The 27034-nt window shown below is 45.4% G+C and overlaps 1 protein-coding gene across 1 annotated transcript in view; it reads right to left on the bottom strand.

The window, feature by feature from the left end:
- The window catches only part of TMEM132B (transmembrane protein 132B), a 341477-nt gene extending 317470 nt beyond the window's left edge, over positions 1 to 24007 (bottom strand). Inside the window, exons 1-2 of the mRNA XM_011988883.1 lie at positions 23954 to 24007; positions 737 to 1628 (exon numbers count right to left, since the gene is read on the bottom strand). Of these exons, the coding sequence (XP_011844273.1) occupies positions 737 to 1628; positions 23954 to 24005 (944 nt within the window). The 5' untranslated portion in view covers positions 24006 to 24007. The remainder of the gene's footprint in view (positions 1 to 736; positions 1629 to 23953) is intronic.
- Between the last annotated feature and the right edge of the window lie 3027 nt (positions 24008 to 27034).

Genomic DNA, 27034 nt, shown 5'->3' with positions numbered 1-27034 from the left:
CTCACTACACTGGATACTGAGAACTGCAGAACTCTCAGCACATGACAACTCCATCCAATCCTCCGTGCGAAGAAACTTGATCAAACTCTAAGATGGCTTCTAGCAGCGTAAGGCTAGCTCCCTAGGATCACTTTTGCACCTCTTATAATACCTGCTTAAGAAAGCTCAGCATGGCCAGGGAAATTTCATGTTTGTTCCCGCCAATGCACACCTGATGATAGGCCCCGACCTCCCTTTCCTACAGTATTTATGAGAAAGGGTTTACAACTGTAAATATCTGTCTCTTGCAACTAAGAAGCATCTCTCCCAAGCACCTGAGAGCCATTCTTCTGAAACAGAATCATCAGGAAGGACAGGACTTCTGTCTCCCAGCCTCTGTGGGAGGATAAAATCCTAACTTTGATAACTGCCAGCCAGCAGACGCAGCTGGACTCACTGCTTCACACAGCCCAACCCTTTGTACTATGTCGCTTCTCTGGCTCTATGGAGACTCCACTCTTCCCCATCCCTCATCCTTCCTTTAAAACACACAAATCACCTCTGCACAAATTGTAATGAAGCTCAGCTCTTTTACCTACTGTCCATAGTTACTGAATAAAATCTGTTTCACCACTTTAATGACCAGCTGTATTCATTTTTGACATCAGCAAATGATCAACACCCATTTTATTAATTGACAATTCATTGATTACTAACAGTTGGCTTCTGTTCCATCCCACCTGGCAAAGCCTCTTACCTAAGAGTGAACTGGTCTGCCACAGAGCTACTGGTCAGAGAGACCAAAAAGGTGGCCGTGTCCCCTTCCCGGACTAGATTCAGAGGTACCGAGATGACCACATTCTCGTCCAAGCTCACCAGGGACCACTTCAGATCATCTTGGGTTGGGTAGACCACCACACTCCCAATCCTCTCTCGGGCTGGAAACACTTGCTGGGGGCTCTCCAGGCCTGAGTGGATATTGTTCTCCCACTTGCCTTCCTCCTCCAGAGGACACTGGCCAGCCTTGTCGGCTGGGTAGAGCGTGAAGAAGAGCTCCATCGCGGTGCCCCCAAGCAGGGCTGGGATCTCCTCCTCTGGCTCCAGGTCCAGGCCTGAGCTGAACCACTCAGGCAGCAGCTCCAGTTCAGCCACACACAGCCCTGGGGCCCCTTGCAGCCGACAGCTGGCCGCCACTTCCCTGGCCTCAGGGAAAGCAAACATCTTGACACAGGGTAGATCTTCTGTAAGGTCGCTGTCATCCCAGCCCATGCCAGTGACATAAAACAAGGTCTGCACTTTGGGTCTGTTGGAGTAGATGGAGCTGTCGAGGATGTGGGATTTCAATTTCCAGTTGAAGGGAAACTTGTCCATGTTTCCAAAGGCTGTAGATGTCAACAGGAGCTCCTGGGGGATTATCTTCTCCACTGAAAACGGGCCATAGCTGGCATTGATAATAGGGGGTGTCCTGGCTCGGTAGATGAAGAATGGCTCCACCCGGGCCTGCAGACTGGAGTTCCTTGTGAGGTCTTGGTTGGCTTCTTTAAGGAAAAACGACTCCTCTGCATTGGAGATGTGCAAGCTCGTGGGGAGGTAAGCAGGGAGCGAGGAAAACTTCTGCAGGCTATCCACAATCCCTCGACTCTCTGTCACTGCACAAGAAAGGAAAGCAAAAGAATAAAACTGTGTTCTGAGATGTAATGAAATAAATGCAATGCAGTCTCCACCCACCTTCCCAACAAACCACCCACTGGCCACTGTTTCTCCCCCAGGTCTCATCACAGTGAAAGCCCTGTAATTACATAAAGTATGGTCTTCAGGATCTTCCCAAAAATACAGCACAGAGTGGGAAGGAACCCCATTTACCACCGATCCAATAGTCCTGGTGCTGAACAGTTATCTCTCTAAAGGGAAAACACTGCTTCTGCTGTTTGTGCAAAATCATAAACTCAAAAGATCATCGTCATCGTTGTTCATCTACCCCACAGACAAAAGGTTGCGTATCTACCAAGTCTACCAATCAGGCATTGCACCGTTGTATGTGACGTGTTAGTACCTTATTACTTTGATACTCATGCTGCTCTCTATCACTTCTATAAGTGACATCTACGTGGACATGATGACATCGCTATAATTCTTACTGAAAAGAGAGTGAAGCTACCACTCAAGAGTTCCTGCTTCTAGAAAACTCTCCTTCCGAAATACCAACGAGAATGCACACAGGTTACAGGGATGTTCACCACAGCATCATTTAGAATTGCAAACAAACCTAAGAGCATATGTGCTGAGTCTGATGGCTGCATTTGAATCCTGGCTTTGCCACTTCCTAACTGAGCAACCTTGACCAAGTTACTTAGCCTCTCTGCGCCACAAATGTCCTCACATAAAGTAGGACATAAACATGAATTCTACCTTACTGGGTTGCCACAAGGATTAATGAGTTAATAAGTACAAAGCACAACCAGATGTGGTGGCTCACACCTGTACTCCCAGCATGCTGGGAAGCCAAGACGGGTGGGTCACTTGACCCCAAGAGTTCAAAACCAGCCTAAGTAAAACAGTGAGACCCTGTCTCTACAAAAAAAAAAAAAAAAACACAAAAATTATTCAGGCATGGTGGCTCGTGCCTGTAGTCCCAACTACTTGGGAGGCTGAGGCAGGAGGATCTTGAACCCAACAGGCGGAGATTACAGTGAGCTGGGATTGCACCACTTCACTCCAACCCGGGCGACAGAGCAAAACCCTGTCTCAAGAAAAAACAAAATAAAATAAAATAAAGCACTTAGAACAATGCTGGCACACACACAATTACTATTTTAATCCACATTCAATAGGTTGATCAACAGGAAACTAAACATTTTATAGTGGAATAATATGAAACTATCTTAAAAAATGAGGTAGAGCTATATAAACATACTTGAAAAGATGGCCACAATACGACATTAAGGTTAAAAAAAAACAAATTAAGTGTAAAAAAAAGTCAAATGTGTCTTATGTGATCCTATTTGGTAAAGTTTTAAAATTCTACCTATGTATATATAAATGTATATATTTATGTTGTGTGTCTATAGAACCCAAAGGAGAAAGTTTTTTTGCTTTTTACCATTTACATTTCTACTTTCTTTTAATTTGTTACAACCACGTATTATTTTGTTAATTAAAACACACAACACATATACATAAACATGTACACATGAGTACATACGTGTATGTGTGTTTCTTGGCATGTTTCCTTCAAATGGGAAAACACACACAGCAAAGACCCAACAAGCTTTTTCAAAGTGAAGACAGCCCACCAGGAACCAGGGTCAGCAAATCAGGCCAAGGACAGACAGAGATTTTTTTTTTTCTTTTGCCCTGAAATGAACCTCCACCACTGGAGTCCGGTTTTCCAACCAGTGCAAGAAGAAATGGAACCTGACCATGGTGCTTAAAATGCAACATCCTAGAGGATGAAACAGCAGAGAAATCCCACTCCATTCACTCTGGCTCCTGGTGACATGTTTTTCTGCAGCCATCACAAATTCTGCAAAATATGCCTTCTATTGATTTAAACACTTTTTGGCCTGTTTGGGGCTGTCCTTGGCGAGCTTTCCTTTTCTAGAGGGTGACAAAATTGTAATTAGGAGATTGTGAAAAAGATACAGCCCACGTAGGGGCCGATGCCTCCTTTTTCTAAGAAGGCATTCAGCAAGCAAGTTCTCCTCAAGTGTCATCAACATGGCCAGTCCCTTGTTACATTCATTACTCCAGCAGGGTAATTACTTATTCATTCCTCCAATGACTTATCTAAATGTACTTATTATTCACTTATTATCTTTCCAGCATTGTGGCACATAAAAATATTACAGGGACAATGCAGTCATGATTTCTGCCCCCAAGGAACTAGCGACTATGTTCCGCCAATTGGAATCTCTGGAGGACACAGCTAACATTCAGAAAGCAATTCGGAAATTGGACATTAAGATCCTTAAAAATGCCCATCCCAGGAATTCACCTAGGAATTTGTTCTAAGGAAATAATCAAGAGATCAGGAAGGGGATTAATGTGCAAGTATGCTTATCGCAAGCATGATTTATAACAGCAACACACTGGAAGCAGCCCAAAAACCTGCCATTAGGGAAATGAATAAGTGATTAAAGCCACACTATGTGTGCAACATTAAACTACCATCAAAACTATGATGTCAACAAATCTTTAGTGTCATGAGAAAACACTTACAATATGTTAATTGAAAACGACCTCAAAAATTCCTTTAAATTATCTCAAATCTATTTAAACACACAGTATAGTCCCTTCCATAGTTTAGACCTGAGTTTGCTCCAGAATGATGTCCATACAGGCTTGGCAGGATTTGGATCAAAAGATAAGAGGAGGGAGAAATGATTTTGAAGAATCAGCCTCATCTAAAGGAAAGTTTTAGCTGCTGCCGCCACCAAGGGGCAATCTGTATTTTGACAATGTCAAGCAATGCAGAAGCACCTCTCCAGATGAAATTTAAATTAGTTCTTTTTGTCATTGGTTTATTTCCCCTCTCCAAACCAGGAAGTTAAATTCAGGTGAATCTGCTCATGAATGACTTGGCAACAGGAACGCCGTCAGCAGGGAACATGTGCCTTGTGCAGCATGACAATGGCTTTCAGCTGGGCTAAGCAGGCACCCCAGACTTGGAAGTGAGTGGCTTGAATTTCACTTCTCGTAAAATGTAGGAGAAGTCCAAGCTAAGGCTTAAATTCTGACTTATTTACAAATATGGAAAAGGAAATTAAAATAAATGCAAACTTTAATTTGCTCTGTTTTCACTGTAGATTGGTTTATTGTTTTCTTTATCTTTCATGAAGGTATTTTACACCTCTCAAAAACTGATTTACAAGAAATGTAAAGCTGCACCTTCTCTTCTTTATTGTAGCCAAAGCCTCCATTTTATCTGAAATAGCAGTGTAAGGTTTACACTCTGTCCCACCATAACTCAAGCAAAACGCAATACAAATTTTGTCTGAAACTGTATATGGAAAGCCATAAACGTCAGCTACTAGAGCCTTATTCTATCCTCAAACCAGATTGCAACAAAATATAATATCTGAATTTAGGAGCATTTTATGAAGCCATGGGACTGTGTCCTGAGAAATACACTGAAAAGCTAACACTCTTCCCTTTAATCCCAAAATGTCACATAGTAACACCATTCTTTTTCCCATTGGCAGGTAGAGCATGTGGCCCACGTTCTGAATGTGAAATGAGGCCCTATTCAGTCTGCTGATTTCCTAGAGAGCTATTTACCACTGGACAGAACGAGGTGGGCCCTGAGAGCAGGAAATGAGGAAGGAGTAATGGGGCCCGGCTGAAAAGAACGTCTCATCTCTGCCCTCCTTATGAACCAAGAAGAGAGTCAAGTTCAGGTTCAGAGAGAACACAAGGTGCACCAGACAGATGCTCTGTGGTTAAAGGATGCTCCGACTCAAAACACCAATGGCAGATGGCTCCAAGGAGGCCCTAAAGACAGCCTCAGCAGGAAGAGAGGGGAGGAGATTAATAATATTACTCCTAGAACGAAGCAATTCACAGGGTGCCGGGAATCATGGCAGGGACCCTGTGACCCAAATTGAGTGAGTGGATGTCACTGCTGTGCTTAGCACACAAAAAATATTCCTGGACATGGACCTTAGTCAGCACTGGTGGGACATGAATGCCTGAATCCCAAGATGGTAAAACGTGAACCTGCTACAAGGGACACACTCAGAAGTCAGTCCCTTTCACTGCTAGTGCCAGTCATGTCTGGGTGCTAACTTATCAGTCTTGTGGCTACTGGTGACTCACTTAGAGTATAGGCCCATGACATTTCTGAGGCTCAGTCTCCTCTAATTCACACAAAACAACTCAGGCATAGAGAGCCAGGTGTGGAAAGCTCTTTCCGGTGGGCCAGGTGGCCAGGTGACCAGGTCACCAGGTCTTTGAAAAATACCAGGAAGAGAAACTCCTTACTGGTCTATCGAAGTGTGGCCCTAACAGCTGATGATTCACTACCACCTGGGTACCACAGGAATAACCACAACCCTTACTGATTTCACGGTGGTGAAGGCCAGGAGCTAGGAGCAGGCCTTTGTCAGTATTAATATTAGTTCAGGTTGGTGCAGTAAATATAATCTCTGGCAGCGGCAGAATGGACTAGAAAATCTTCCATGCTCTCTTCCACCCAGAGTTCTCCCATCTGTTTCCACAGCTCCACTTGGTGCTGTTTTCACATCATTCTCCTTGCCCTTACTTGCACTTGTTGGGGAAGCTCATCACCCACTTGTCAGCAGAGAAGACTCCTTCTGGTCTGGATTTCTTAGCCCAGAGAGACCTTCTCCGAGCTGACCAGCAACTTCAGCCATCCCACTCACGACAATGTAGTTCCCTGCATTGTTATAATACAACAATTGTTGTTGTATTATACAACATTGTTATATATATACAACATTGTTATGCTATAATGCAGGAACTACATTTCCCAAGCTCCTTTGCTGTCTGCTTCTGCGTGTGTTCAGCCAATCGGAAGCTCTGGTAGAAGACTGGAGGGTAGGAAGAGGGGAGAACCCAGGGTATTTCACACTGTGTCTCTTCCCTGCAGCACTCACTGGCAGAAACTGCATCTCCTCTCTGGTTCTAACCCCCTATAAAACCCCCACCATGGTCCCAGCTCCCTGTAGCAGGTTCTAATGCCTAACCCAGCAGCTTCTGGGTTCTCATAACCTAACCTCTTCCCCTTTTCCCTCTAGCCCAAAAGATGACAACAGCTTCCTGCTCCCGCTGTTCTTAATTTCTAAGTAACTTTACCAGCCCCAGATGGTACTTTATCATCCCCAATTTGGTTTCTCAGATTTTCCAGGACCTGAGTAACTAATTCCCTTTATTAAATTCCCTCTGTAGAAATAACTAGAGTGATTTCTGTTTTCCTGACTAAAGCGTGACTACTATATCCAGTCACTCATCATTCCGTCCTGTTATATTCCCTCAAAGCAACTATCACCATCTGAAATTAGCCTTTGTATTTTTCCTTGTTCGCTTGTTTACTATCCATTCTTTCTACTAAAATTTAGATACCATGAGAGAAGGGGCTTTGATGTCCAGTTTACTGCACAGTCTCCAGTACCTAGCAGGAGAAATTAAACAGATATTTGCTGAATGAATGTCCATCAATTAAGACTGCATTGGTTTAACGCTTGAGAGAATCAATCTCTCTGTGCTCCTTCTGAGTTTCTGGCTGGCTTCTTCCCAGGGTTGTTAATAGATACTGTTTTTATTAACACAGCATTTGCCCATCACACTATCACTCCATTCATTTCGTCCTAAAATATCACACCACAGTCAGCTGGTCACTAAGCTGGCAGCTATGTTTGCCAACCAAAGAGCTGCAATTCTCAGTAGAAGGAGAAAATATCGCTTAAAGGGAGATACACACCATTTACAGGCCAACACACCTAGGCATATTTGCCAGTCATGCCAGTTGATTATCACAGCAGTTGTAAAATAAGTTGTGTTAGACCCTTTTTAAAAAATTATGAAACTGAGGCACAGAGAAGCAATTTGAACATGGTTAGAATTCAAACCGGCTCTGTCCAATTCCAAAGGCGTTCCACTTTCTCGTACTACCTGAGGGCCTACCTGTCCTGGCAGTTCTACAATGAGGCCAAGGAGTTAACCATTTGGAGGTCATCTGAAGGAGCTGAAGCTTAATGCTCACAAGGCCAGGTTCATGGACACAATCCCTGTACACCCAGTGAGGTTTTCATTGCTCCATGGTCACAGGTGATTGTATCTCCCATCCCAGATACCTGTTACCAGCCTGGATTCTCAGGTAGAGCAGGAAAATAGGTACACCTGACCCAGAGCATCTCAACCCAGCTGCTAGCAAAACAGCCAGTGATCCCCACCTTTAAGACAGTAATAAAGATGGAAAAACATTACTACCTATAAACCACCTTACATATCCCAGAGCCTCAGGAGGAACAGCCTATGCAACAATTTGGGCCAAATGCTCTTGGATTAAGGTGGTCATTCATTAATAACAGCTGTGGTGGGGTGATACTATAAATTCCCAGTTTTCTTCTACTCCCAGGTGTACCCCTGTATTGTACCCTGGAGAACAGACCCTTCCACACCTCAGCATTTGAAACACGATTCATTCACTATAGAACCAAAAATGAAAGGTAGCAAATACTTGACTACTGAATTCCAAAGCCACCAGTATAAAAGCAAGATGCAAGAAGTCAGGTGAATCTCCACTTTTCTAAACTACATAAAACACATCATGGCCTGAGAAAGAAGAAGAGACGCTACAGACAGGCAAGCATGAGGCCACCAGTGCCAGCCAGTCATCAGGCAGGAGGCATCAGGCAGGAGTGACGCTTACCTTTTGTCCCAAGATTCTTCCCAACCCTCAAGCTGGGCAGCCCTGCTTGGCCAACCTGGGGCTCACAGGAACAGGAAGCAGATATGAAGCAGAGAGGAAGCAGATGAAAGGCAAGTAGGAAGCCAGCAGGAGCAAACAGGAAGCAGACAGGGAGAGACAGGAAGTGGACAGCGAGAGACATGACATAGACACAGGAATCAGACACAGAACAAAAGGAAGAAACAGGTAGGTGCCTGCCCCCAGCCCCAGCCTTGCAGTCGCCTCTATCTTCCCTTATTGGCAGGGCCTACAAAGGAACAGCTGAACAAGGGTGGATGTGCAGAGACCCACCCCCAGAATCACACACCGGAGAATAGAAAAGCAAGTTTAAAACGTAAAAGCCTATAATGTAATAACTGGCACATCCCATTAACAGAGGAGGAAACTGAGGCACGGGATGAGGGGAGTTAAATTACACAGTAAATGATGGTGGCAGAACAGGAATCCTGGAAAACTGGCTCTATGATGTGCACTGCAAACCATCCCTGTACAGCCTCACATTAAAGAAGGTGAACGAAGGGAGAATTCTTATTCCCAGAATTTCAGGATGATCCATAATTCCTTCTTGGTCCAGAAGGATACATGAAGATCCTAAAGAGGTGTATAAGGTAAAAACCTAAAAAGTGGGAATCTTAGATAAAAAGCCAGAATCCAGAGTGGCTTGTCTCTATCAGAGTCTACAGAATGGCTGTAGGTTTCATGAAAAACACCTAGATATTACAGTCTGCAGAACTACCAACAAAATAGAGAATACAGGCATAACATCAGGTCTGAGGGAGGAAAAGAAGCAACTTAGTTTGGACACATCTGAGTGAAGGTAAAGGGAGATAGCTGAAAATATGGGATCATGGGATTCCAGGGAAGTGGACCCCTAATTTATCTCCCCACAAAAGTAAGCTCCTTTTACACAAAATGCTACATCATCAACTACTCTGTATTCTCTGAGACAAGGATTCTCAACCCTGGCTGCATGGTGAATACATATATTATACTTAGGCCCTGCCCCCTCAGAATGTCTTTAGATGGTCTCAAGTGGGGCCCGGTATTTTTCTATGTTCACTAAATGATTCAAACAAACAGCAGCAGAAAAAAGTTCATGGACACTACTGAGTACACAATAGGTACTTTGTATATAGTCATAAAAATGAATAGTCAGGGCAAGGAGAGCCAGCCTTGAGGGGAAGTCTTGGATCATGTGCCAGCAAGTCCATAGAAGGTTAGAGGCAACTTTATAAATTACAACAACAAAATGATAAAAATATTTTAAAATAAGGGCAAAGGGAAAATAAGAATAGAATCATCATTATCATCATCATCATCATTTATATGTACTAAGCATTTTGCAAGTATTAAAATCATTATCATCAAGTCATCGTTTACTTAATCCTTATAATAGATCAAACATTATTCCAAGCATTTTATAGGTATTAACTATTTTAATTTTGATAATCTTTTGACTATGAGGATTTAGCTTTTACCCCCACTCATAGATGAGAAAACTGAGGCACAGGGCATTTACATGACTTGCCTAAGATCATATAGCTAGTAAGTGGTGGAAGTGGAATTTGACCCAGGCAGTCCAGCTCCAGGCAGAGTTCTCACTATTAGCCACTATGTTCTGCTGCCAGAGGAAAGTTCAAGCAAGCAAAATCTACATTGTAAGAGTATAATCAGTGACTAAAGGAAACTGCAAATGTGGCTGTGAATTGCCCACAGCTCTCAAAGCACAAGATTAGGTCACTATTTGGACACTGTCCATAAAATGAAAGCAAGAAGCAAAGCTTTTCCTGGCTCTAAGAGAAGTTCCTCTGGTGAGTGCTCCCAACTGGCCCCTGCAGGGTACCACATCATTCCCACATTACACTGTGAGCTTATGAGAATGCCTCCTATGGTGGGCTCCATGTAAGATGGGCCTATAACAACTATGGACAATGAAGCAAAAGCAGTTTTCCAGAGGGCCCCGCGGTGTGTGCCAAGACCACTGACAGCTTTTGGATAGTCTAGCTTAATAGAAAAAGAAAACCCAGAATGTGATTCTAGAAAACCCGACGTTGTACACTCTCCTCCATGTGCTTTCTTCCCAAACTAGGGAAGGCTTTTAGAAGGAGTCAAGTGGCAGAGCACTTGAGATTATGTTCTGGGGCTACAAATATTTTAGAGAAACAGTTGAAGGCAAATGTGCACAATTTGAAACATCACAAAGAATACCAACCTTTTATTTCCTAATTTCCACCACTGCGTTATGCTGAGAAAGTCCTCCTCCATATCCCAGGATCAAATAGACACTACCTACACTTTTGCTTGGTTTCTGTGCATGGGTATGCACAGATGGGTACGTCTCTACATTTTTACACTTAATTCTTGAAGCTACCTGAAATCTCTACTGGTGTATAATGTGAAGTGAGAATCTGATAAAGTTGAAAATGAGCATGCACTGAATTCAGCCAGTAGAAAGATTTTATTTGACTTTGCAGTTTGGGTTTATTTTAATTGAATCTGAATGCTTTGTGTCAGGGTGCACACACATTTTTCACTATTCTCCAATTCACTAACACCCACTTACACCTACTCTTTTCATTCATTTCTGGTACGTGCCTCAGCCTTGATCTTAGAAATTGCTTTCCCAAATAGCTAGCCACTTTCTCCAAACTGCGTTTATATAATGAGTCTCTCTGCCAATGATTTCTAATGCTTTCTGATTATTTGTTAAGACCTGATACATGCTCAAGTCTACTTGTGATCTATTTATTTAACTTCTTTGTTGTGTGACTACACTCATACCAATACATTGTAGCTGAAATTAACGTGGATTTACAATACAGTTTATTATATAGGAGTGTTATGGGCTGAATTGTACCTCCTCCCAAATTCATACGTTCAAGTGCTAACCCCTGGCACCTCAGGATGTGACTGTATTTTGGGACAGGGTCTTTCAAGAGGCAATACAGCTAAAATAAGGCCACTAGGGGGGACAAATATTTTTATCCCGTACTGTAGCTAGCTCCTCTGTCTTCTCGCATTGTGTCCTCAGCATGTAACTTTGCTCCTCCTGGTTGCACAGTGGCTGCTGTATCTCCATCCCTCTCAGGACACAGCACCAACACCCACACTTGGATGCCTGACATTTCTCTGGAGGGTTAATTGTCCTTAGAGAGGAGTTGCCTTTTTGAAGAGCTACTGGGGAGAAGTACCAAGCATTCTGCCTTTTACTGAGGATGGGGGCATTGGAAGGAGGTCTGCCTGGAGTGGGTGTCTCATCTTCAGAATTTAGTTACTCGTCTTGCTTGCAGCCCTTTTCATGCCTGTCCTTGCTCTATTTGCCAACATGGGGCCAAGAGCCCCCAATTCAATAGGACTGGCATCCTCATAGGAAGAGGAAATTTGAACACGGACACACACAGGGAAGACCACGTGGTGGCAGAGGAGGCAGGCAGCCATCTACAAGCCAAGAGAGGCCTCAGAAGAAACCAAACCTGCTGGCACCTTGGTCTTGGACTTCCAGCCTCCAGAAATGTAAGAAAATAAATTTCTGCTGTTTAAGTGGCCCAATATGTGGTACTTTGTTATGGCAGCCCTAGCAAACTCATACAGAGGGATTACTGTTCTTTATCAAAATCCTATTAGCTAGACTTCCCTGCTTTCCATCTTCCAAGTTAACTTTAGAATCACATGGTCAAGTTGCCCATGCCAAAACTCAAATGGACCGTCAGCTGGAGGTGAGGATCTGCACAATGAGAGTGTGGATGCCTTTCAACTTCCTGCCATATTTTTCTATGTATTTTCAAGTTTTCTAGAATGAACATGTGCTGCTTATTCAATCTAAGAGAAATATTGACATTCTTCCTTCAAAAAGAAAGATATGGAATTTAATTTTAAGTAGCAGACTGAGTACACTCATTCCCTCCATCTCCACAGAAACCCAAATGAAATAAAAGCATAAAAGTACAAAAAGGCAAAAACCTATTATCAAGAGAAATGGAGGAAGGATATCTGCAAATAAAATACTTCAACAAATTTAAGAAAGAGAATACATGGATAAAAGTGTGTTGACAGGCAGGACAGCAGAGGAAACCTTAGACTAGAACATTCTGCATGTGCTGCCAAGGATCAAGAGGTTACTCTGCCCACTGGAGCCCAGAGGGGCTCCGGGCTACCTGCTGGCACGTACAGTGAGGACACCTGTGAAATTGGAGCTGGAAAAAGGAGAGTAACTAGATTCTGTAGATGGGACACCCCCTCCAGGCAGACCTCCTTCCAGTGCCCCCATCCTCAGTAAAAAGCAGAATGCTTCATACTTTTCCCCAGTAGCTCTTCAAAAAGGCAACTCCTCTCTAAGGACATTGAGTTAACCCTTCAGAGAAACGTCAGGCATCCAAGTGTGGGTGTTGGTGCTGCGCCCTGAGAGGGATGGAGATAGGGCAGCCACTGTGCAACCAGGAGGAGCAAAGTTACACGCTGAGGACACAATGCGAGAAGACAGAGAGCTGGTCACAGCATGGGATCAAAGAAAAAACAAGATCAAATCCTATTCGCCTAAGCCACTGTGGCCAGGGTTTCTGTTACTTGCAGCCAAATACAATCCTAAATGATAAGAAAAGAGAAGTACATGGCAGAGTGCCTGGCCCAAAGTAAGTAGGAAATAAATGTGTGTTGAAAGAATAAATGAATAAATGGAATAAAGTTGATACTTTTAATGCAAATAAGTAAAAACAAAATGTGAAAAAGGGAAGAAGGTAGGTAAATTAGCTAAATCCTCATCTTTTATAGAGGGAGCACTGCTGTCTACATTTATTAACTCAAGAAGTCAAGGTAGATGAATAATTATAGAAGTAATCACCAGAAGAACTAAAACCAGAAATGGCTAGATGTGGCAGACTCTGGGGAAGGAAATCAAGGATATAGAGGAATGGAAGACTATGGCCTTTCTTTCAAAGTTATTCTGTACCATTTTAATTTCACCATCTGCATGCATGATTGAGGATAAGAAGCCTTTGTGTGTATGAGCCCAAACCTAGCCAAACAAGGGAAGATAGCATAGAACAGAATACTGGAAATCTGAGTATAGGGGTAAGGGGAGAATGCCCTCATTCTAGACAATAAGACATTATTGGGCCTGTGGGTGAGATGGCCACCTGTCAAGGGGGGAAAATCAAAAACTTCCTCGTCGACTATATTGCATACGGCTGCTCAGGCAGGGACTTTCCCAGTATCTCCTGTATCCACGTATGGCCACGAGACTTGTTCTTGAAATAGGAGCAGGAGAGTCACATATCACATTAAAGCCAAAATAGGTAGCTTTTACCTTCCACCAGTGAAAAGCAGGAAACACTGAATCTCTAGGGCATGACAAAGCCATGAGCTGGAAGGGGCCCAGGCCCTGGAATCTCCACGCAAGGAAGGCTGCCTGCCAAATGTGAACACCCACACAAGATGTGAGCAAGAAGCAATCTTTTACTGTGTTAAGTCACTCCTAGGAACTTATTTATTATAGCAGCTAGTGATAACCAACTAAACCAACGTGGTATAGGCTTACGATTTGGACAGCAGTGGCCCCGTCCCTACTAAAAAGTGAAAACGAATTGCATAGCACTTCTTCAATGTAAACTGTGTTTTTGTGAGCAAGGAGGAGATAAAGACACTCAGAGAAACAAAAGTGAAGAGCTGTTCAGCCAACATGAGAGATTTCCATGCCATGCCAGATGCAGGGGGAGCGTTATTAAATGGATTACATAGATTGCTTAGTGACAGTAATTTTGACCTCCTATAGGTACCATCAGCTGTTAAACAGTGGGAAATTTTGATGACCTTGTTGTAATTTCCATTTATATTTATTCTAAATTGGACACCTTGGAGATTGTTTAAATAAGAGAGGAAAATTCACTGAGTAATCTTGACAGTTCTGCCACTGTCTGATTGGGAAGCAGCTGAGGCTTACAAGAGGCACAGAGACACCTGGGCTGGAGCCCCGGGTCTGCCATCAGTTCAGTTTATGTACCAAGGCAAGTCACTTCATCCTCCTGAGATTCAATTTCCCCCTGTGTCAAACGGTATGTCACCTGCTGCCAGGTGCATCAGGGACACATGAGGTAACCCAGTGGTGTGACTTGTTATTGTGCAACTGCATATATAGGAATGTCACAGGTGGTGCCTCTGTGGACTTCTCGCTAATTCAGACTTGCTTTTCTTTCACTTGTTCATTACTGAAATCGAAAATGATTCTTTCATATCCCAGAATGAAATGAAAGAATGCAAACCATGCAAATCGAAACAAAATTGGAATTGAAGGTCAGTTATAGCTGGGATAGGCTGGCTTCGGGTCTGGCTGGATTCAGCAGTGAAGCAATGTCACCGCTGTGCATCTTCACAAATGTCCTTTGAGGGAATGGATAAAGAAGCCTTGGTACCTGTGTTGGGTGGAACACTACTCGGCAGTAAAGAGGAGCAAATGATGGACACACAGCATCATGGAGAAGTCCCAAATACATTATGCTGAGCGAAAGAAGGCTACCTCAGAAAGCCACATGCTGTCCAAGTGCACTTACATAACACCAAATCAAACCAGAGGGATGAAGAACACACCGGTGACTGCCAGACAGAAGGGACTGGAAAGAGTTTGACTATAAAAATTTTAATCAAGGGAATTGGAAGAGGGGTTGATGGAGCTCTTCTGTGTCCTGACTGTGCTGATGCTTACACAACTCTAGGCATTTGCCAAAAACTTATAGCACTCTATACCGAAAAGAGTGAAATGCACTGAAAATAATTTTTTTCCTTTGAGGGGGAGTCTTGCTCTGTCGCCCAGGCTGGAGTGCAGTGGCGCGATCTCGGCTCACTGCAACCTCCCCCTCCCAGATTCAAGCGATTCTCCTTCCTCAGCCTCCCAAGTAGCTTGGATTGCAGGCATCTGCCACCACACCTGGCTAATGTTTGTATTTTTAGTAGAGACGGGGTTTCGCCATGTTAGCCAGGCTGGTCTTGAACTCCTGATCTCAAGTGATCCGCTCACCTCAGCCTCCCAAAGTGCTGGGATTACAGGCTTGAGCCACCGCGCCTGGCCAAAAATAAATTTTAAAGTAATTTTTTAAGATGCATTTTCACCCATCATCCTGCTCTGTCTTCTACGAAGCTGACTTTATTCTCCATGTCACAGTGAGATCAGCATTTTCAAGCTTCGCATTCTCCTTCTAAAATCCAATGAGAACTAGTAGAAGTCTATTTTTCAAAATTACAGGGGCAAACCCTCAGTACCTCTCACTGCACTGATGAGGCATGTGGTGGGGCATCTGCCCATCCCTAAACAAATCACTGTGGCCAGGGGGATGCCTGTTCTCATTGGTTCAGCCAGGGTCATGTGCCCCTCCCCAGGAACCCGGAAGGAGAATCAGCTTTAGCTGAAATAGGAGAGGTGGGGGTGGTTCCCCAAAGAATCATCATGGGGTCATTTCAACAAAAAGAACAAGGGAATTCTAGGTAGGAAGCAATACAAAAATCTCTATTTTTCAAATAAAACAATTTACACCAAGTCGGTACTGATTTCTTCCTGCCAGCACTACTCTCAACACTGTAGGTGTTGAAAAAGAAAAGTCAGGACTATGCCTGAGGTCAGAAACCAGACATTGGAGCAATTACCCTGCAGAAACGTGTTACCTTTGCAATTTGACATACTGTGTTCAAAACACAAGTTGGAGATTCTGAACCCAGGGCCTAAAATAAACCAATATTCGCTGAAGGGCTAATCTGTTTATTTAAGGATCCCAAGTCTGCAGAAGTGATCTCAGCCGGTAGGGACAAAACAGAAGTAGACTCAGGGCCGGCTTCATGTCACGCAAACTGTGCATTCCAGGGCCGCACGCTCAGAAGGAACCGTGCTCTGCTTAATGGTGTGCTGCCACGCTCTTCACCTCTGAAATTCTTAAGAGTTGCATCTTTGAACTTGTGCTTTGTAAGTGAAGTCTAATGAGACGGTCGCGCGTGGCACAAAAGCAGAGGAGAAATGTGCAATATGCTTGTCTGCTGTTTGCTCCTTGCTGCACTATTTACATATAGCATTCACAGTGCCCCATAAGCATCATGGTCCCAGTGGATCCATTATGTGTGGAGCTCAGCAAGACTCAAAGCAAGTATAGGTAAGCGTGTTGCATCCATGACAACTAAACAGGGGCACTGACAGCTCCGAGAAACCAGGCTGCCCATTCAAACCAGAACTTGCTTCAAAGGCAGAAAAAAGGCAAAGACGTTCTACAAAACACAACAAACCAAGGAACCCTGTCAGGTCCTTGGTTACTCCTGTTACTTCCTGTATTCGTCAGCCACTTAAACGCTGAAAAGGATGACACAGAAGGAACAGCAAAGATCAGACAACCCCTAGCTCCTCTCTTTTCAGTCCTTCCTCACCCACCAGGAGGCGAAGGGAGAGGTCTGGTAGAAGGAGTATCAAGAGGTGAGATGAGAAAGTGCTGAGGTAGTTCTGTGCAGCGTTTCCACCGTCCTGGTAGCAATGATATACCCACGACGCACGAGCTATGAAATATGGATTGTGTAACTGACGACTCTGTATATGTGTTAATTGCTCTTATATTTGCATTTAAAACTGATATAGCATAATAAAAAGATAAATGATAAAATCCATAGTAATGATTTAAGATTTTAATTTTTCTTTTTCAGAATGGACTTAAATAGCAAGTAAAAACACCATGAAAAGTTGAAAGAGGGGCCGCAGAAGGAAGGAAAGGGGCTTTATATTTTCATACTTTCATGGCATTGTTTCTCTCATTTTGGAACAAGGGGCTGAATTTTCATTTTTCCCTGAGCACTGCAAATTGTGTAGCCAGCCCTGAGGACATGTGAGTTAACCCAGCAGAAATATAACCATGCCACAATCCCCAACTTTCTCCCAACACTTAGGCCAGAGGTTAAAAAAGCAGGCTCCAGGGACAGTATCTGGGGTCATGGACATATTTTTATTTACCTACTCAGTGATTTTCTAAAAACTGAATTAGTCGCACAAAAATCCAGATTTCTGACTTCTCTTTAAAAATACAATAAGCTTTGACTCGGCTGCGCATGCATTCCTACCCAGCAGTAATCAGCTGGATCAGCAGGGTCACTGCTGCTCTCTTTAGCTGGCACCTGCATCCTAAAGCTCACCATCGTCCCCACCATTCCCTGTCGCCCCACTCCAGCTCTTACACTCCCATACATCCCCTGCCTGCCCTCCAGTCCACTTTCTGAAAATGAGCCCAACACTGAGGAGGGCAGAGCTGGGAGAGGGAGACACAATTCCAGGTGCAACAGCTTCAGACTTAGACATTTATTCTTCATGAATGTAATTAATCCTATTTGCCTTATGTAGTGGGTTGAGTAATATCCCCCAAAAAAGATATTTCCAGGTTCTAACCCATGGTCACCTGTAAATGTCACCTTACTTGGAAACAGAGCCTTTGCCAAGGCAATTAAGGATTTCAAGATGAGATCATCGGATGACATAAGCCCAACGACACCCACCCTAAAACCAGTGACAGGCGTCCTTATAAGAGAAAGGACAGGGAGACTTGAGACACACAGAGACATAGGAGAAGGCCACATGAAGACAGGAGAAGAGACTGGGTGCATGTGTCTACAAGCCAAGGAACGCCAAAGATCACTGGCAACACCAAAAGCTGAAAGAGCAGCCTGGGACAGCGCCTCCCACAGTCTTCAGAGGAAACAACAGGGCAACACCTTGATTCGCCTCCAGAATGTGTGAGAATCAGTGTCTGTTGTTTTAAGCCACCAAGTTTGTGGTAACTTATTACAACAGCCACAGGAAACGAATGCACGTTATAAACAATAAAACATCATTTTTCCTGGCTAGTTTGGAGAATCCGAAATCGCTCGCAGAATATCTTTTGTTCTCTTTGGTTTTGTTTTTTGTTTTTTGTTTTTTAAGGCAGTTCATTATTTTCCCACACACAAAGTAACTAGAGAAAGGAAAAATTAATATTATCCAGTCTTAGTGGCTGTTCCAAAGAGAACTTGCTTTAGTGAATCTGTAAGACAAGTTTTTAAGGGTTAAGTGTTTAAACAGCATGACTTCAGACGCCTTCAACATCCCTTTTACAATCCTGTTGAATCTCCAAGTGCTTGGAAACCCCTTTTCACCTACCAAAGCATTCTACAGTCTTAAAAAAAAAAAAAGCCTACTCTCTGAATTAATTTCTCAGATCACATAAGGGTCCCTGTGACGCAGGAAGTGAAGAGCTATGAAGAAACGCAGTGGGTGGAGGGCACAGCCTGCTTCTGAAGAGTTGTGCTTAATTGAGAAAAGAAGACAAAAGTCTGTGGGAAAAAAAATTGATGAACAATGAAAGAAAGTAAAAATGGTTATATTATTAATTGTTCACTTGCCTGATATAACAGTTGCCAGATCTCAGAGGAAGAAGAGATGAATAATTGGCTGGCAATTATCACAAGCTTATCAGTAGCATCCAATGCATAAAAATAATAATAACAATAATAGCCATTGCTAGGAATTTGTCACATACCTACTGAGTGCCAGTCACTGTTCTAATTGCATTAACATGTATAAACATGCTAAGTAACATGTCCTGATACATGTATTAACATGTTTTAAATGTATTAACATGTATTAGCTCTTTAGACTTTTATTCTTTACACAATCCTATGAGCTAGAGTATTCTTTTCATAATATAACCATCTGATATGGTTATATTATTAATATTATTATATAATTACTATCTAAATAGATTTGGGCAGGGCTCAGTGGGGCACATCTATAATCCCAGCACTTTGGGATGGCTTGAGGTCAGGAGTTAAAGAGAAGCCTGGGCAACAAGTGAGACCTCATCTCTACAAAGAAAATGTTAAAAAAAATAACCAGGCATGACAGCAAGTGTCTGTAGCTCTAGCTACTTGGGAGGCTAAGGTGGGAGGATCGTTTGAGCCCGGGAGATCGAGGCTGTAGTGAGCCGAGATCACACCACTACACTCCAGCCTGGGCGACAGAGCAAGACCGCATTTCTAAATGTATCAAACAAGTTATAATATTATAGCCATTTTATAGATTCAAAAATGAAGGCACAGAGATGTTGAGAAACTTGCCTAGGGTCACACAGCCAGTAAGGGGTGCAGCCAAGAGCGGGCCCCAGAGTGTGGGCTTTACCCCCTGCTCTGCCGGGTCCTGGCATCTGTGTGGTTCCTGCTCCTCTTCCTCTGCTTGGGGACAGACTCAGCTCCTTCCTGGTGAGCCACATGTGAGCTGGTTCCAGATTTCACCCGGAGCAAAGAAGGGCTCAGGTGCTGCTTTTAACCGATAGCGCGACCTCGAAACCCGTGGACTAAAAGCCACGGAGAACTCGGGAAAGAAACAGCACCTCCCCTTCACACAGACCCCAGGGCTACGCCGTGGACCCCACCCTGGGTAAAAACCCTTAACAGCAGCCTTGGGAATCTTGGTGCGGAGGAAAAACACAAAGCCTCAGTCCCCTTTTCCTGGAATGCAATTCAGAGCTTATCCTGTGTCGCTCAGAGTCAGCGGAGGACGGAGCGGACTCCTGGGACAGCACCGCGGACCGCGGAGGGGGCCGACCCGGGAGCCCCGACTGAGCCCACCCGGGCCAGCCTCTCCCCGGCGCTGTTCCCGCCCCGCTCCCAGTCCCGCTCCTTCCTCCGCGGACCTCGGGCCTCGCAGGCAACACCGCCACCCAGTGGCCGCCGCCGCCAGCGCTGCACGAGGAGCCGGTGGTGCATCCATCCCCTCTTCCAGAGATGAAACCCCGATTTGGGGTGGTTTAGGGCAATCTGGGGACTTTCACCAAGGCGCACTGCTGCTTTCCAACAGAAACCCCTTAAAGCGCGACTACTCTCTAGGACCAGATTCTTTGCAAATCACAGAAACCCAAACCAGAATAGGCTAAGGGGAGAAAGGGAGTCACTGCTCCCAAACCACCAGCCTAGACAGAGGACACAACAGGCGGCAGGCAGCCAGCACCGTGTGGGTTCTCTGTGCTCCGGAAGAACATGAAATTCCATTTGGAAGCGGGGACGCACCCACACCACACGCATCCCATGACCCGGAGAAACACCTGGGTTTTCCATCAGTCCAGTATGACACAGATCATCGGACCACAGGGACGGCCGCAGAACAATGACCACAGGCTGCCAGCAGGGCCACTGCATTGAAACCCTCTCTCCCCTTCCCTTTGTGCACTTCCCTCACCCTGAGAAATCACAAAGTGGAGAACTGATTTGTGCCTGTATCTGCCGCATTCCTTCCAGTGAAGATCAGGTAGTTTTATGAAAGGGCTTTTCTTCCCTTTGTGTTCAGAGGTATTCACTCCACGGGGAAAATCTCTAGTCCCGGGCTTGAAAGCTGCTCCTGTTGTCCCCTTTCATTGACCACCTGAGTGTCGAGGGGCTGGGGCTGGGGGAACGCTTTAAAAGGCCAATCTCAAGAGAGATGAATACAGCCTGTGTCGGTGACAATGAGTGGCTTGAGGACAAAGCCACGTCAGCTCTGAGACATCTGTTAGGGAATCGTCCCAGGGAAGTAACCAGCCCATTGTCCCATCTCATTCCAGCCAAAAGCCACTCAGACCTTAACATCCTCCTCAAGTCAGTCCCTCATAGGATCCCAGACCCAAGGGTGGAGGGAGCTGGGGTTCTAGAGAAGGAGGCTTGGGCTAGAAGGTCAGCCTGCCTCTTGCCTGGCTGGGTTGCCTGGTGAGTGACTCAGCCCCACTTAGCAAGACAGGAATACCATCTGCTTCCTGGGGTTCTGTTGCATTCAATGGGATGGATCAGGCACACTCATGTGTCTAACTCGCATTGGACAGCTATAACAAATCCATCATAGGCTGGGAGGTTTCAACAACAGACATTCATTTCCCACAGTTCTAGAGGCTGGAACACCAAGATCAAGGTGCCAGCAGATTTAATGTCCGGGGCATGCCTTCTTCCTTATGGACACGCGTTCTTGCCGCATCCTCGCATGAGGGAGGAAGCACTGGTGCTTCTTCCTCTATTTATAAAAGCACTCATGGGAACCACCCTCGCAACCTCACCTAAATCTAATTACCCCTCGAGGGCTCCACCTCCTGATACCATCACACTGGAGATTAGGGGTTCAGCAAATACGTTTGGGGGTGGGGTAGAATGTGAACATTAAGTCCATAACAGTGTTCACTCAGTACCCATTAAGAGCCAGTCCTGTGCCCAGCACTGAAGTTGCAGGGAGAATACAGCAAAGCAACACTGTCCTCACAGATTTTAGACTAGTTTAGAGTAGAAGAATGAACAAGCTATTCCAGTAAAGAAAAGCAAGAGTCATGAGGGCAAAGGTACTGAGGAGAGGCCCCAGTGCAGTCTTGATGAAGCCAGAAAAGACAGGACCTGTAGTTCATTGAATGGTGCCCCCAAAACACATCCACCTGGAACCTTACTTGGAAATAGGGTCTTTGATAACATAAGCAGGTCATATTGGATAAGAGCAGACTTTAAATCCAATGACTGGTGTCCTTAGAAGCAGATGACAGAATAGAGACAGGGAAGGTCATGTGAAAATGGAGTGATGAGGCCACAGCCAAGGAATGCCTGGAGCCACCAGAAGCTGGAAGAGGCAGGAAGGATCCTCCCTCCCCTAGAGCCTTCAGAGCAAGTATGGCTCTGCCAACACCTTGATTTTGGACATCTTCCCTTCAAAGGAGAATAAATGTATGATCGATGCCCCAGGAGACAAACACAGTAGCCAAAGGACACCTGGAATAGCCAGGCCCCAGGCGGGGAAGAAGGCTCCCAGCAGAGAAAACAGCATGCGCAGGAGAACGCAGAACCCTGCTGTAGCTGCGAGGGTCTGGTGGCTGGGCAGGGGTGAGGGCACCATGCTGGACTGGAACGGGAGGAAAGGGCACGTCCTTCAGGGCTGGCGGAGGTCACTGCATTGTGTTTGGACTTTATCCTGGGGTAACGGGAAGCCACCAGAGTGACTGAGGTCCCAGGTTCACAGCACCATTTGATATAATACGGTTAAGACATCACTCTGCTATTATGGAGAATGGACTAAAAGCAGGAAAGGCCAAGACAGGAAAATGAACGTGATGGCCCATCCCTGAGGGGAGGGTGACTTTGTTTTACAAACGGGCCAAAGACAGTCCTTGTAGACTGGCCCGTTTACTTCTTCAGAGTGGGTTAGGGCCATCCATTCTCCAAGACCCCCGGGGCCAAAATCCAAATTTTACACAACCCATTGTTTTAAATGTAGCCCAAATAAGCCGATTTTTAGCTATGTAGAGCCCACCTGCTTTATATATCCTGAGAAACTGCACCCAGCATCGACCAACCACAGATTTTTTCAAAAACCGTGGACTATAGAAGACTCTAGACAGCTGCTGCCCCTTGGAGCCCCCTGGCCCAGAGGCAACCCATGGTCCTGCTGTGTGACCTGGACACTTAAGCGCCCTCTCTAGCTCTCCTTTTCCCCAGGAGTTCCTTCTTCCCTTCCTGGTTGGCTGGTGGCCCAGGTGATGGCCACAGTCTCTGGAAGGTCTCCTGCTGTAGGAGACGTCCCCCGCATGGAACCTGTCAACGTGCTGCCCAAGTAAAGCTCACTGTTCCTGATCGGGCCTGAAATCCTCAAACTCACCACAGCCTCTACTGCAGAAAGGGCCACCAGGATGGAAAGGAAATGAAGAGACAGTGGTAGGACTTGGACATCGATTAGCTATGGTGGGAGGGGAGAGGGTGCTGAGAGGCAAGAAAAGACGAAGAGGCCTTTCGAGCTTAGTCTTGAGCACAAGGGTGGACCCATCACTGGGACAAGGGAGGTCGGTATTTGGGAGAAGGTGATGAGCTCTGCTTGGGACGTATTTAGTTTTTTGATATTTGTGGGCCCCCATGTAGAAATGAGTTAGATGCTGATGCTGGAGCTCAGGAGAGACCTGTGAGCTAGAGGGAGATTTGGGTGTCAGCTGAAGACAAGTGGTGACAGAAGCCATTGGGAAAAGTGGCCCAAAGAGAAACGTGCAGAGTGGGAAAGAGAGGAGGGAAAGAGAGCCTTGGTGGAGAGAGGCTTTGGTGGAGAGAGGTTTTGGTGGAGAGAGGTTTTGGTGGAGAGAGGTTTTGGTGGAGAGAGGTTTTGGTGGAAGGGTCTGGCAGGGGGCAAGCCTGCAGAGAAGGCTCAGGGGGCATCCAGGGAGAAAGAGGGAAGGGAGAGCAGGTGCTTGTGTTGGAGAAGGCAGGGAGACCCTGGGAACATGAGAAGGAGGGAGACATCACTCTCATCAGTGCCGCTGAGACGCAAAAAAGCCAAGCCTGGAGAAGTGGCCCCTGCATGTGGCAACAGCCTTGGCGGCCTCAGTGGACAGCTTCCATGGCAACAGGGTGGCAAGAAGCACGATGAGTGAGCAGGACAAGAGGAAGGGGTACATAGAGAACAGGCAACTCTTTCAAGAAGTTTGCTTCAAAGGGAGAATCTGAATAGGACATAGCGAACCCTCCCCTTGGGTCTGGTCCCATCCCTCTCCTGGTTGTACCAGGTCATTCCCTTCCAACCTCCCCCAGTGCAGACCACAGTGGTGTCCATTCTGGACGCTGCACCAAACATTTCCTGTAGAGTCTGGAGCTGAGGTGAGGGCACCAAATCTTCAGCTTTGTTCAACGCCCTCCCAGTTCCTAATTCCCACCTCCCCCATCAAATAGCATTAAGCCGATGTTTATCATACAGGTTGCCAGGACAACAGAATGTCAGAGCTCATATGCTCCATTTTGAGCTCATATCGTCTTCATTGGAAACAGGTCAGCAAGGAGGGCAAGTGGCTTTTTCAACCAAGTCTGGAATACTGACAGGGCTTGTCTAGCATGAGACCAGTGACTTCAGAAGAGAGTAATTCTCCTCTTCAAAAGCAATCATCAGATCACACAATGACTCTTCTCAAGCTCAAAGGCACGGGGACAGGCCAAGTGCTGAGCTCCTCAGAGTTCTTTTCTTCTTATCAGGCATTTGTTGGTCGCCTCCCCAATGTCTACCCTCTTCTCTCCCTTTGTGGAGAACCTTGATTTGGTCATAACTGGGCATGTGACCTAGGGAAGGTCACTAGGGGAGAGAGAGAGACACCGGGTTTGTGCAGAGGCTCCCTGGAGTGTCCTCCTCTCCCCGTGAACAGCGTGGTAGGAGGTTGGAGGCCTGAAACCCCCAAATGTCACTGTGCTGTGTGGGGAGCTCAGAGCTGCAGGGCCCTGGAGTGGGCTCAACACCATGAAAAGCAAACCAGGAAGTCAAAGAAACTCGGTCCTCACAAAGTCCGAGCTCCTGGGTCAAACTGCTCCATCTGATACGATTGTAGAGCCACAACTCATTCCATGAGGCCCAGGAGAAAATCCACAGCATCCCATGTGGTCCTATGACCTGCACAGAAAGAAGAGGAACTCCCACTAGAAGCTAGTAAGCCAGAGAGCTCCACCTGAAAGGTTGGAGACAACAAAAACAACAACAACAAAACAGAAAGTTCTTAAAAGACACACACATACACACACACACTCACACAGACACACACGCACACGCGCACACACACACACACACACAGGGGGGCAGGGAAAGAATGCAAGAGGTGAACACCTTCTTAACGTAAAAATGAGCCAACTTCAGATCAGAAAAATGGAGGCCTCATGTTTCCAGAATTCTCTGCAAAAATGTCAAATCTCTGATCAATAACTTTCAAATGCCACAATCCGTGTGTTCAAATAATAATTCTTTGAAGACTTAGTAAATAAATATATTGACAAACAGATTAATTGCTAATCACTTCTCCGATATTGTCATTACTTCCAAACAATTAGATCCAAAACAAGGCAGTTTGCACCGGAAAGCGTCCCATTTCCCCTGGGCGCTGCTTTGAAAGTCCTCCGCTCCTGCCTGGTTTGAGGCTGCTGCTCCCACGGCCACGCATTCTAGGGGCATCAAACGCTCATGTTTTGATGAGAATTCAAAAGGCTTCTTGTCAGCTGGGATGCTGTGCTTTTTTCTGGGTTTTGTGTGTTTGCGTCTTTACCTTACCCACATGTTCTGGGCCTGTGAAAAATGTAAGCAACTGGCAGATGTGTCCTGAGAAACCGCTGGCATGACTTACTCAATTTGCAAAAATTGTAAATACAATGGAACTGGTGCCTCAGGCTACGACATCTACCCCTTGTTATCAGCTATCTCAGTGGAAAGGATGCCAGAAGAGCTCTCTGTTTTGCGTTGTAGGCAGGTAACCACTGTCTACACCAATGGGCCCGGGGCAGGAACTGGCCCAACGGAGTTTTGTTTGAGACCCGTTGAAGCTGGATTGTTTTCCCCCAAAACTAAGCGATTGCCACGTCCACATCTCACCTTTCAAGCCGAAAGGATCCAAAGACCAGACTTTTGGAGTCTAAGGTAGCTAAGGGAACACGATCTCAATTGTCACTCTAGGGCAGTGGTCCCCAATCTTTTTGGCACCAGAGACCAGTTTCCTGAAAGGCAAGTTTTCCATGGAGGGTGGAGGGCAGGGATGGTTTCAGTATGAAACTGTTCCACGTCATAAGGGGAATACAACCTAGATCCCTCACATGCACAGTTCACAATAGGGTTTGGGCTCCTATGAGTCTCTAACGCTGCCGCTGATCTGACGGGAGACAGAGTTCAGGCAGTAACGCTTGCTAGCCTGCTGCTGTGTGGCCCGGTTCCTGACAGGCCACAGACCAGTACCAGTCCGTGGCCGAGAGGTTGGGGAACCCTGCTCTAGGGAGTAAAATTGATAATTTGGCAAAATCTATCCAAAATTAATCTGCACACACCTTTTGATTAATTCTTCTTCTCAGAACTCATCCTATGAATATACCTGCACACGCGTGATGTGAGACACCTGCAAGGTTCTTCGTGGAAACAATAGTTCTACCAGCACCTTCCCGGCGCAGACCACCTTATTTTGGATCTAACTGTTTGGAAGTAATGACAACATTGGAGAAGTGATGGGCCATTAATCTGTTTGTCAATATATTTATTTACTAGGACTTCAAAGAATTACTTGAACGCACCGATTGTGGCATTTGAAAGTTATTGATCAGAGATTTGACATTTTTGCAGAGAGTTCTGGAAACATGAGGCCTCCATTTCTCTGATCTGAAGTTAGCTCATTTTTATGTTAAGAAAGTGTTCACCTCTTGCATTCTTTCCCTGCCCCCATTGTGTGTGTGTGTGTGCGCGTGTGTGTATGTGTGTATGTGTATGTGTGTGGGCGTGTTTGTGTGTGTGTGCGCACACGTGCGTATGTGTGCGTATGTGTATGTGTGTGTGTGTGTGTTTGTGTGTGTGTGCGTGCGTGTGTATGTGTATGTGTGTCTGTGTGTGTGTGTCTCTGTGTGTGTCTGTGTGTGTCTGTGTGTGTGCGTGCGTGCGTGTTTCTGTGTGTGTGTGTGTCTGTGTGTGTCTGTGTGTGTGCGTGCGTGCGTGTTTGTGTGTGTGTGCATGCATGTGTGTGTATGTGTGTGTGTGTGTGTGTATGTGTGTATGTATGTTTGTGTGTGTGTGTGTGTGTGTGTGTTTCTAAGGAAATTTCACAGTTGTGGGGGTTGTTTCCAACTTTCCGGTTGGAGCTCCCTGGCTTACCGGCT

The sequence above is a fragment of the Mandrillus leucophaeus genome, unplaced genomic scaffold (assembly GCF_000951045.1).
Source record: "Mandrillus leucophaeus isolate KB7577 unplaced genomic scaffold, Mleu.le_1.0 Scaffold34, whole genome shotgun sequence".
NCBI classification, from domain to species: domain Eukaryota; kingdom Metazoa; phylum Chordata; class Mammalia; order Primates; family Cercopithecidae; genus Mandrillus; species Mandrillus leucophaeus.
The sequence above is the reverse complement of the archived record's forward strand: the minus strand, read 5'-3'. Positions and strand labels throughout refer to the sequence as shown.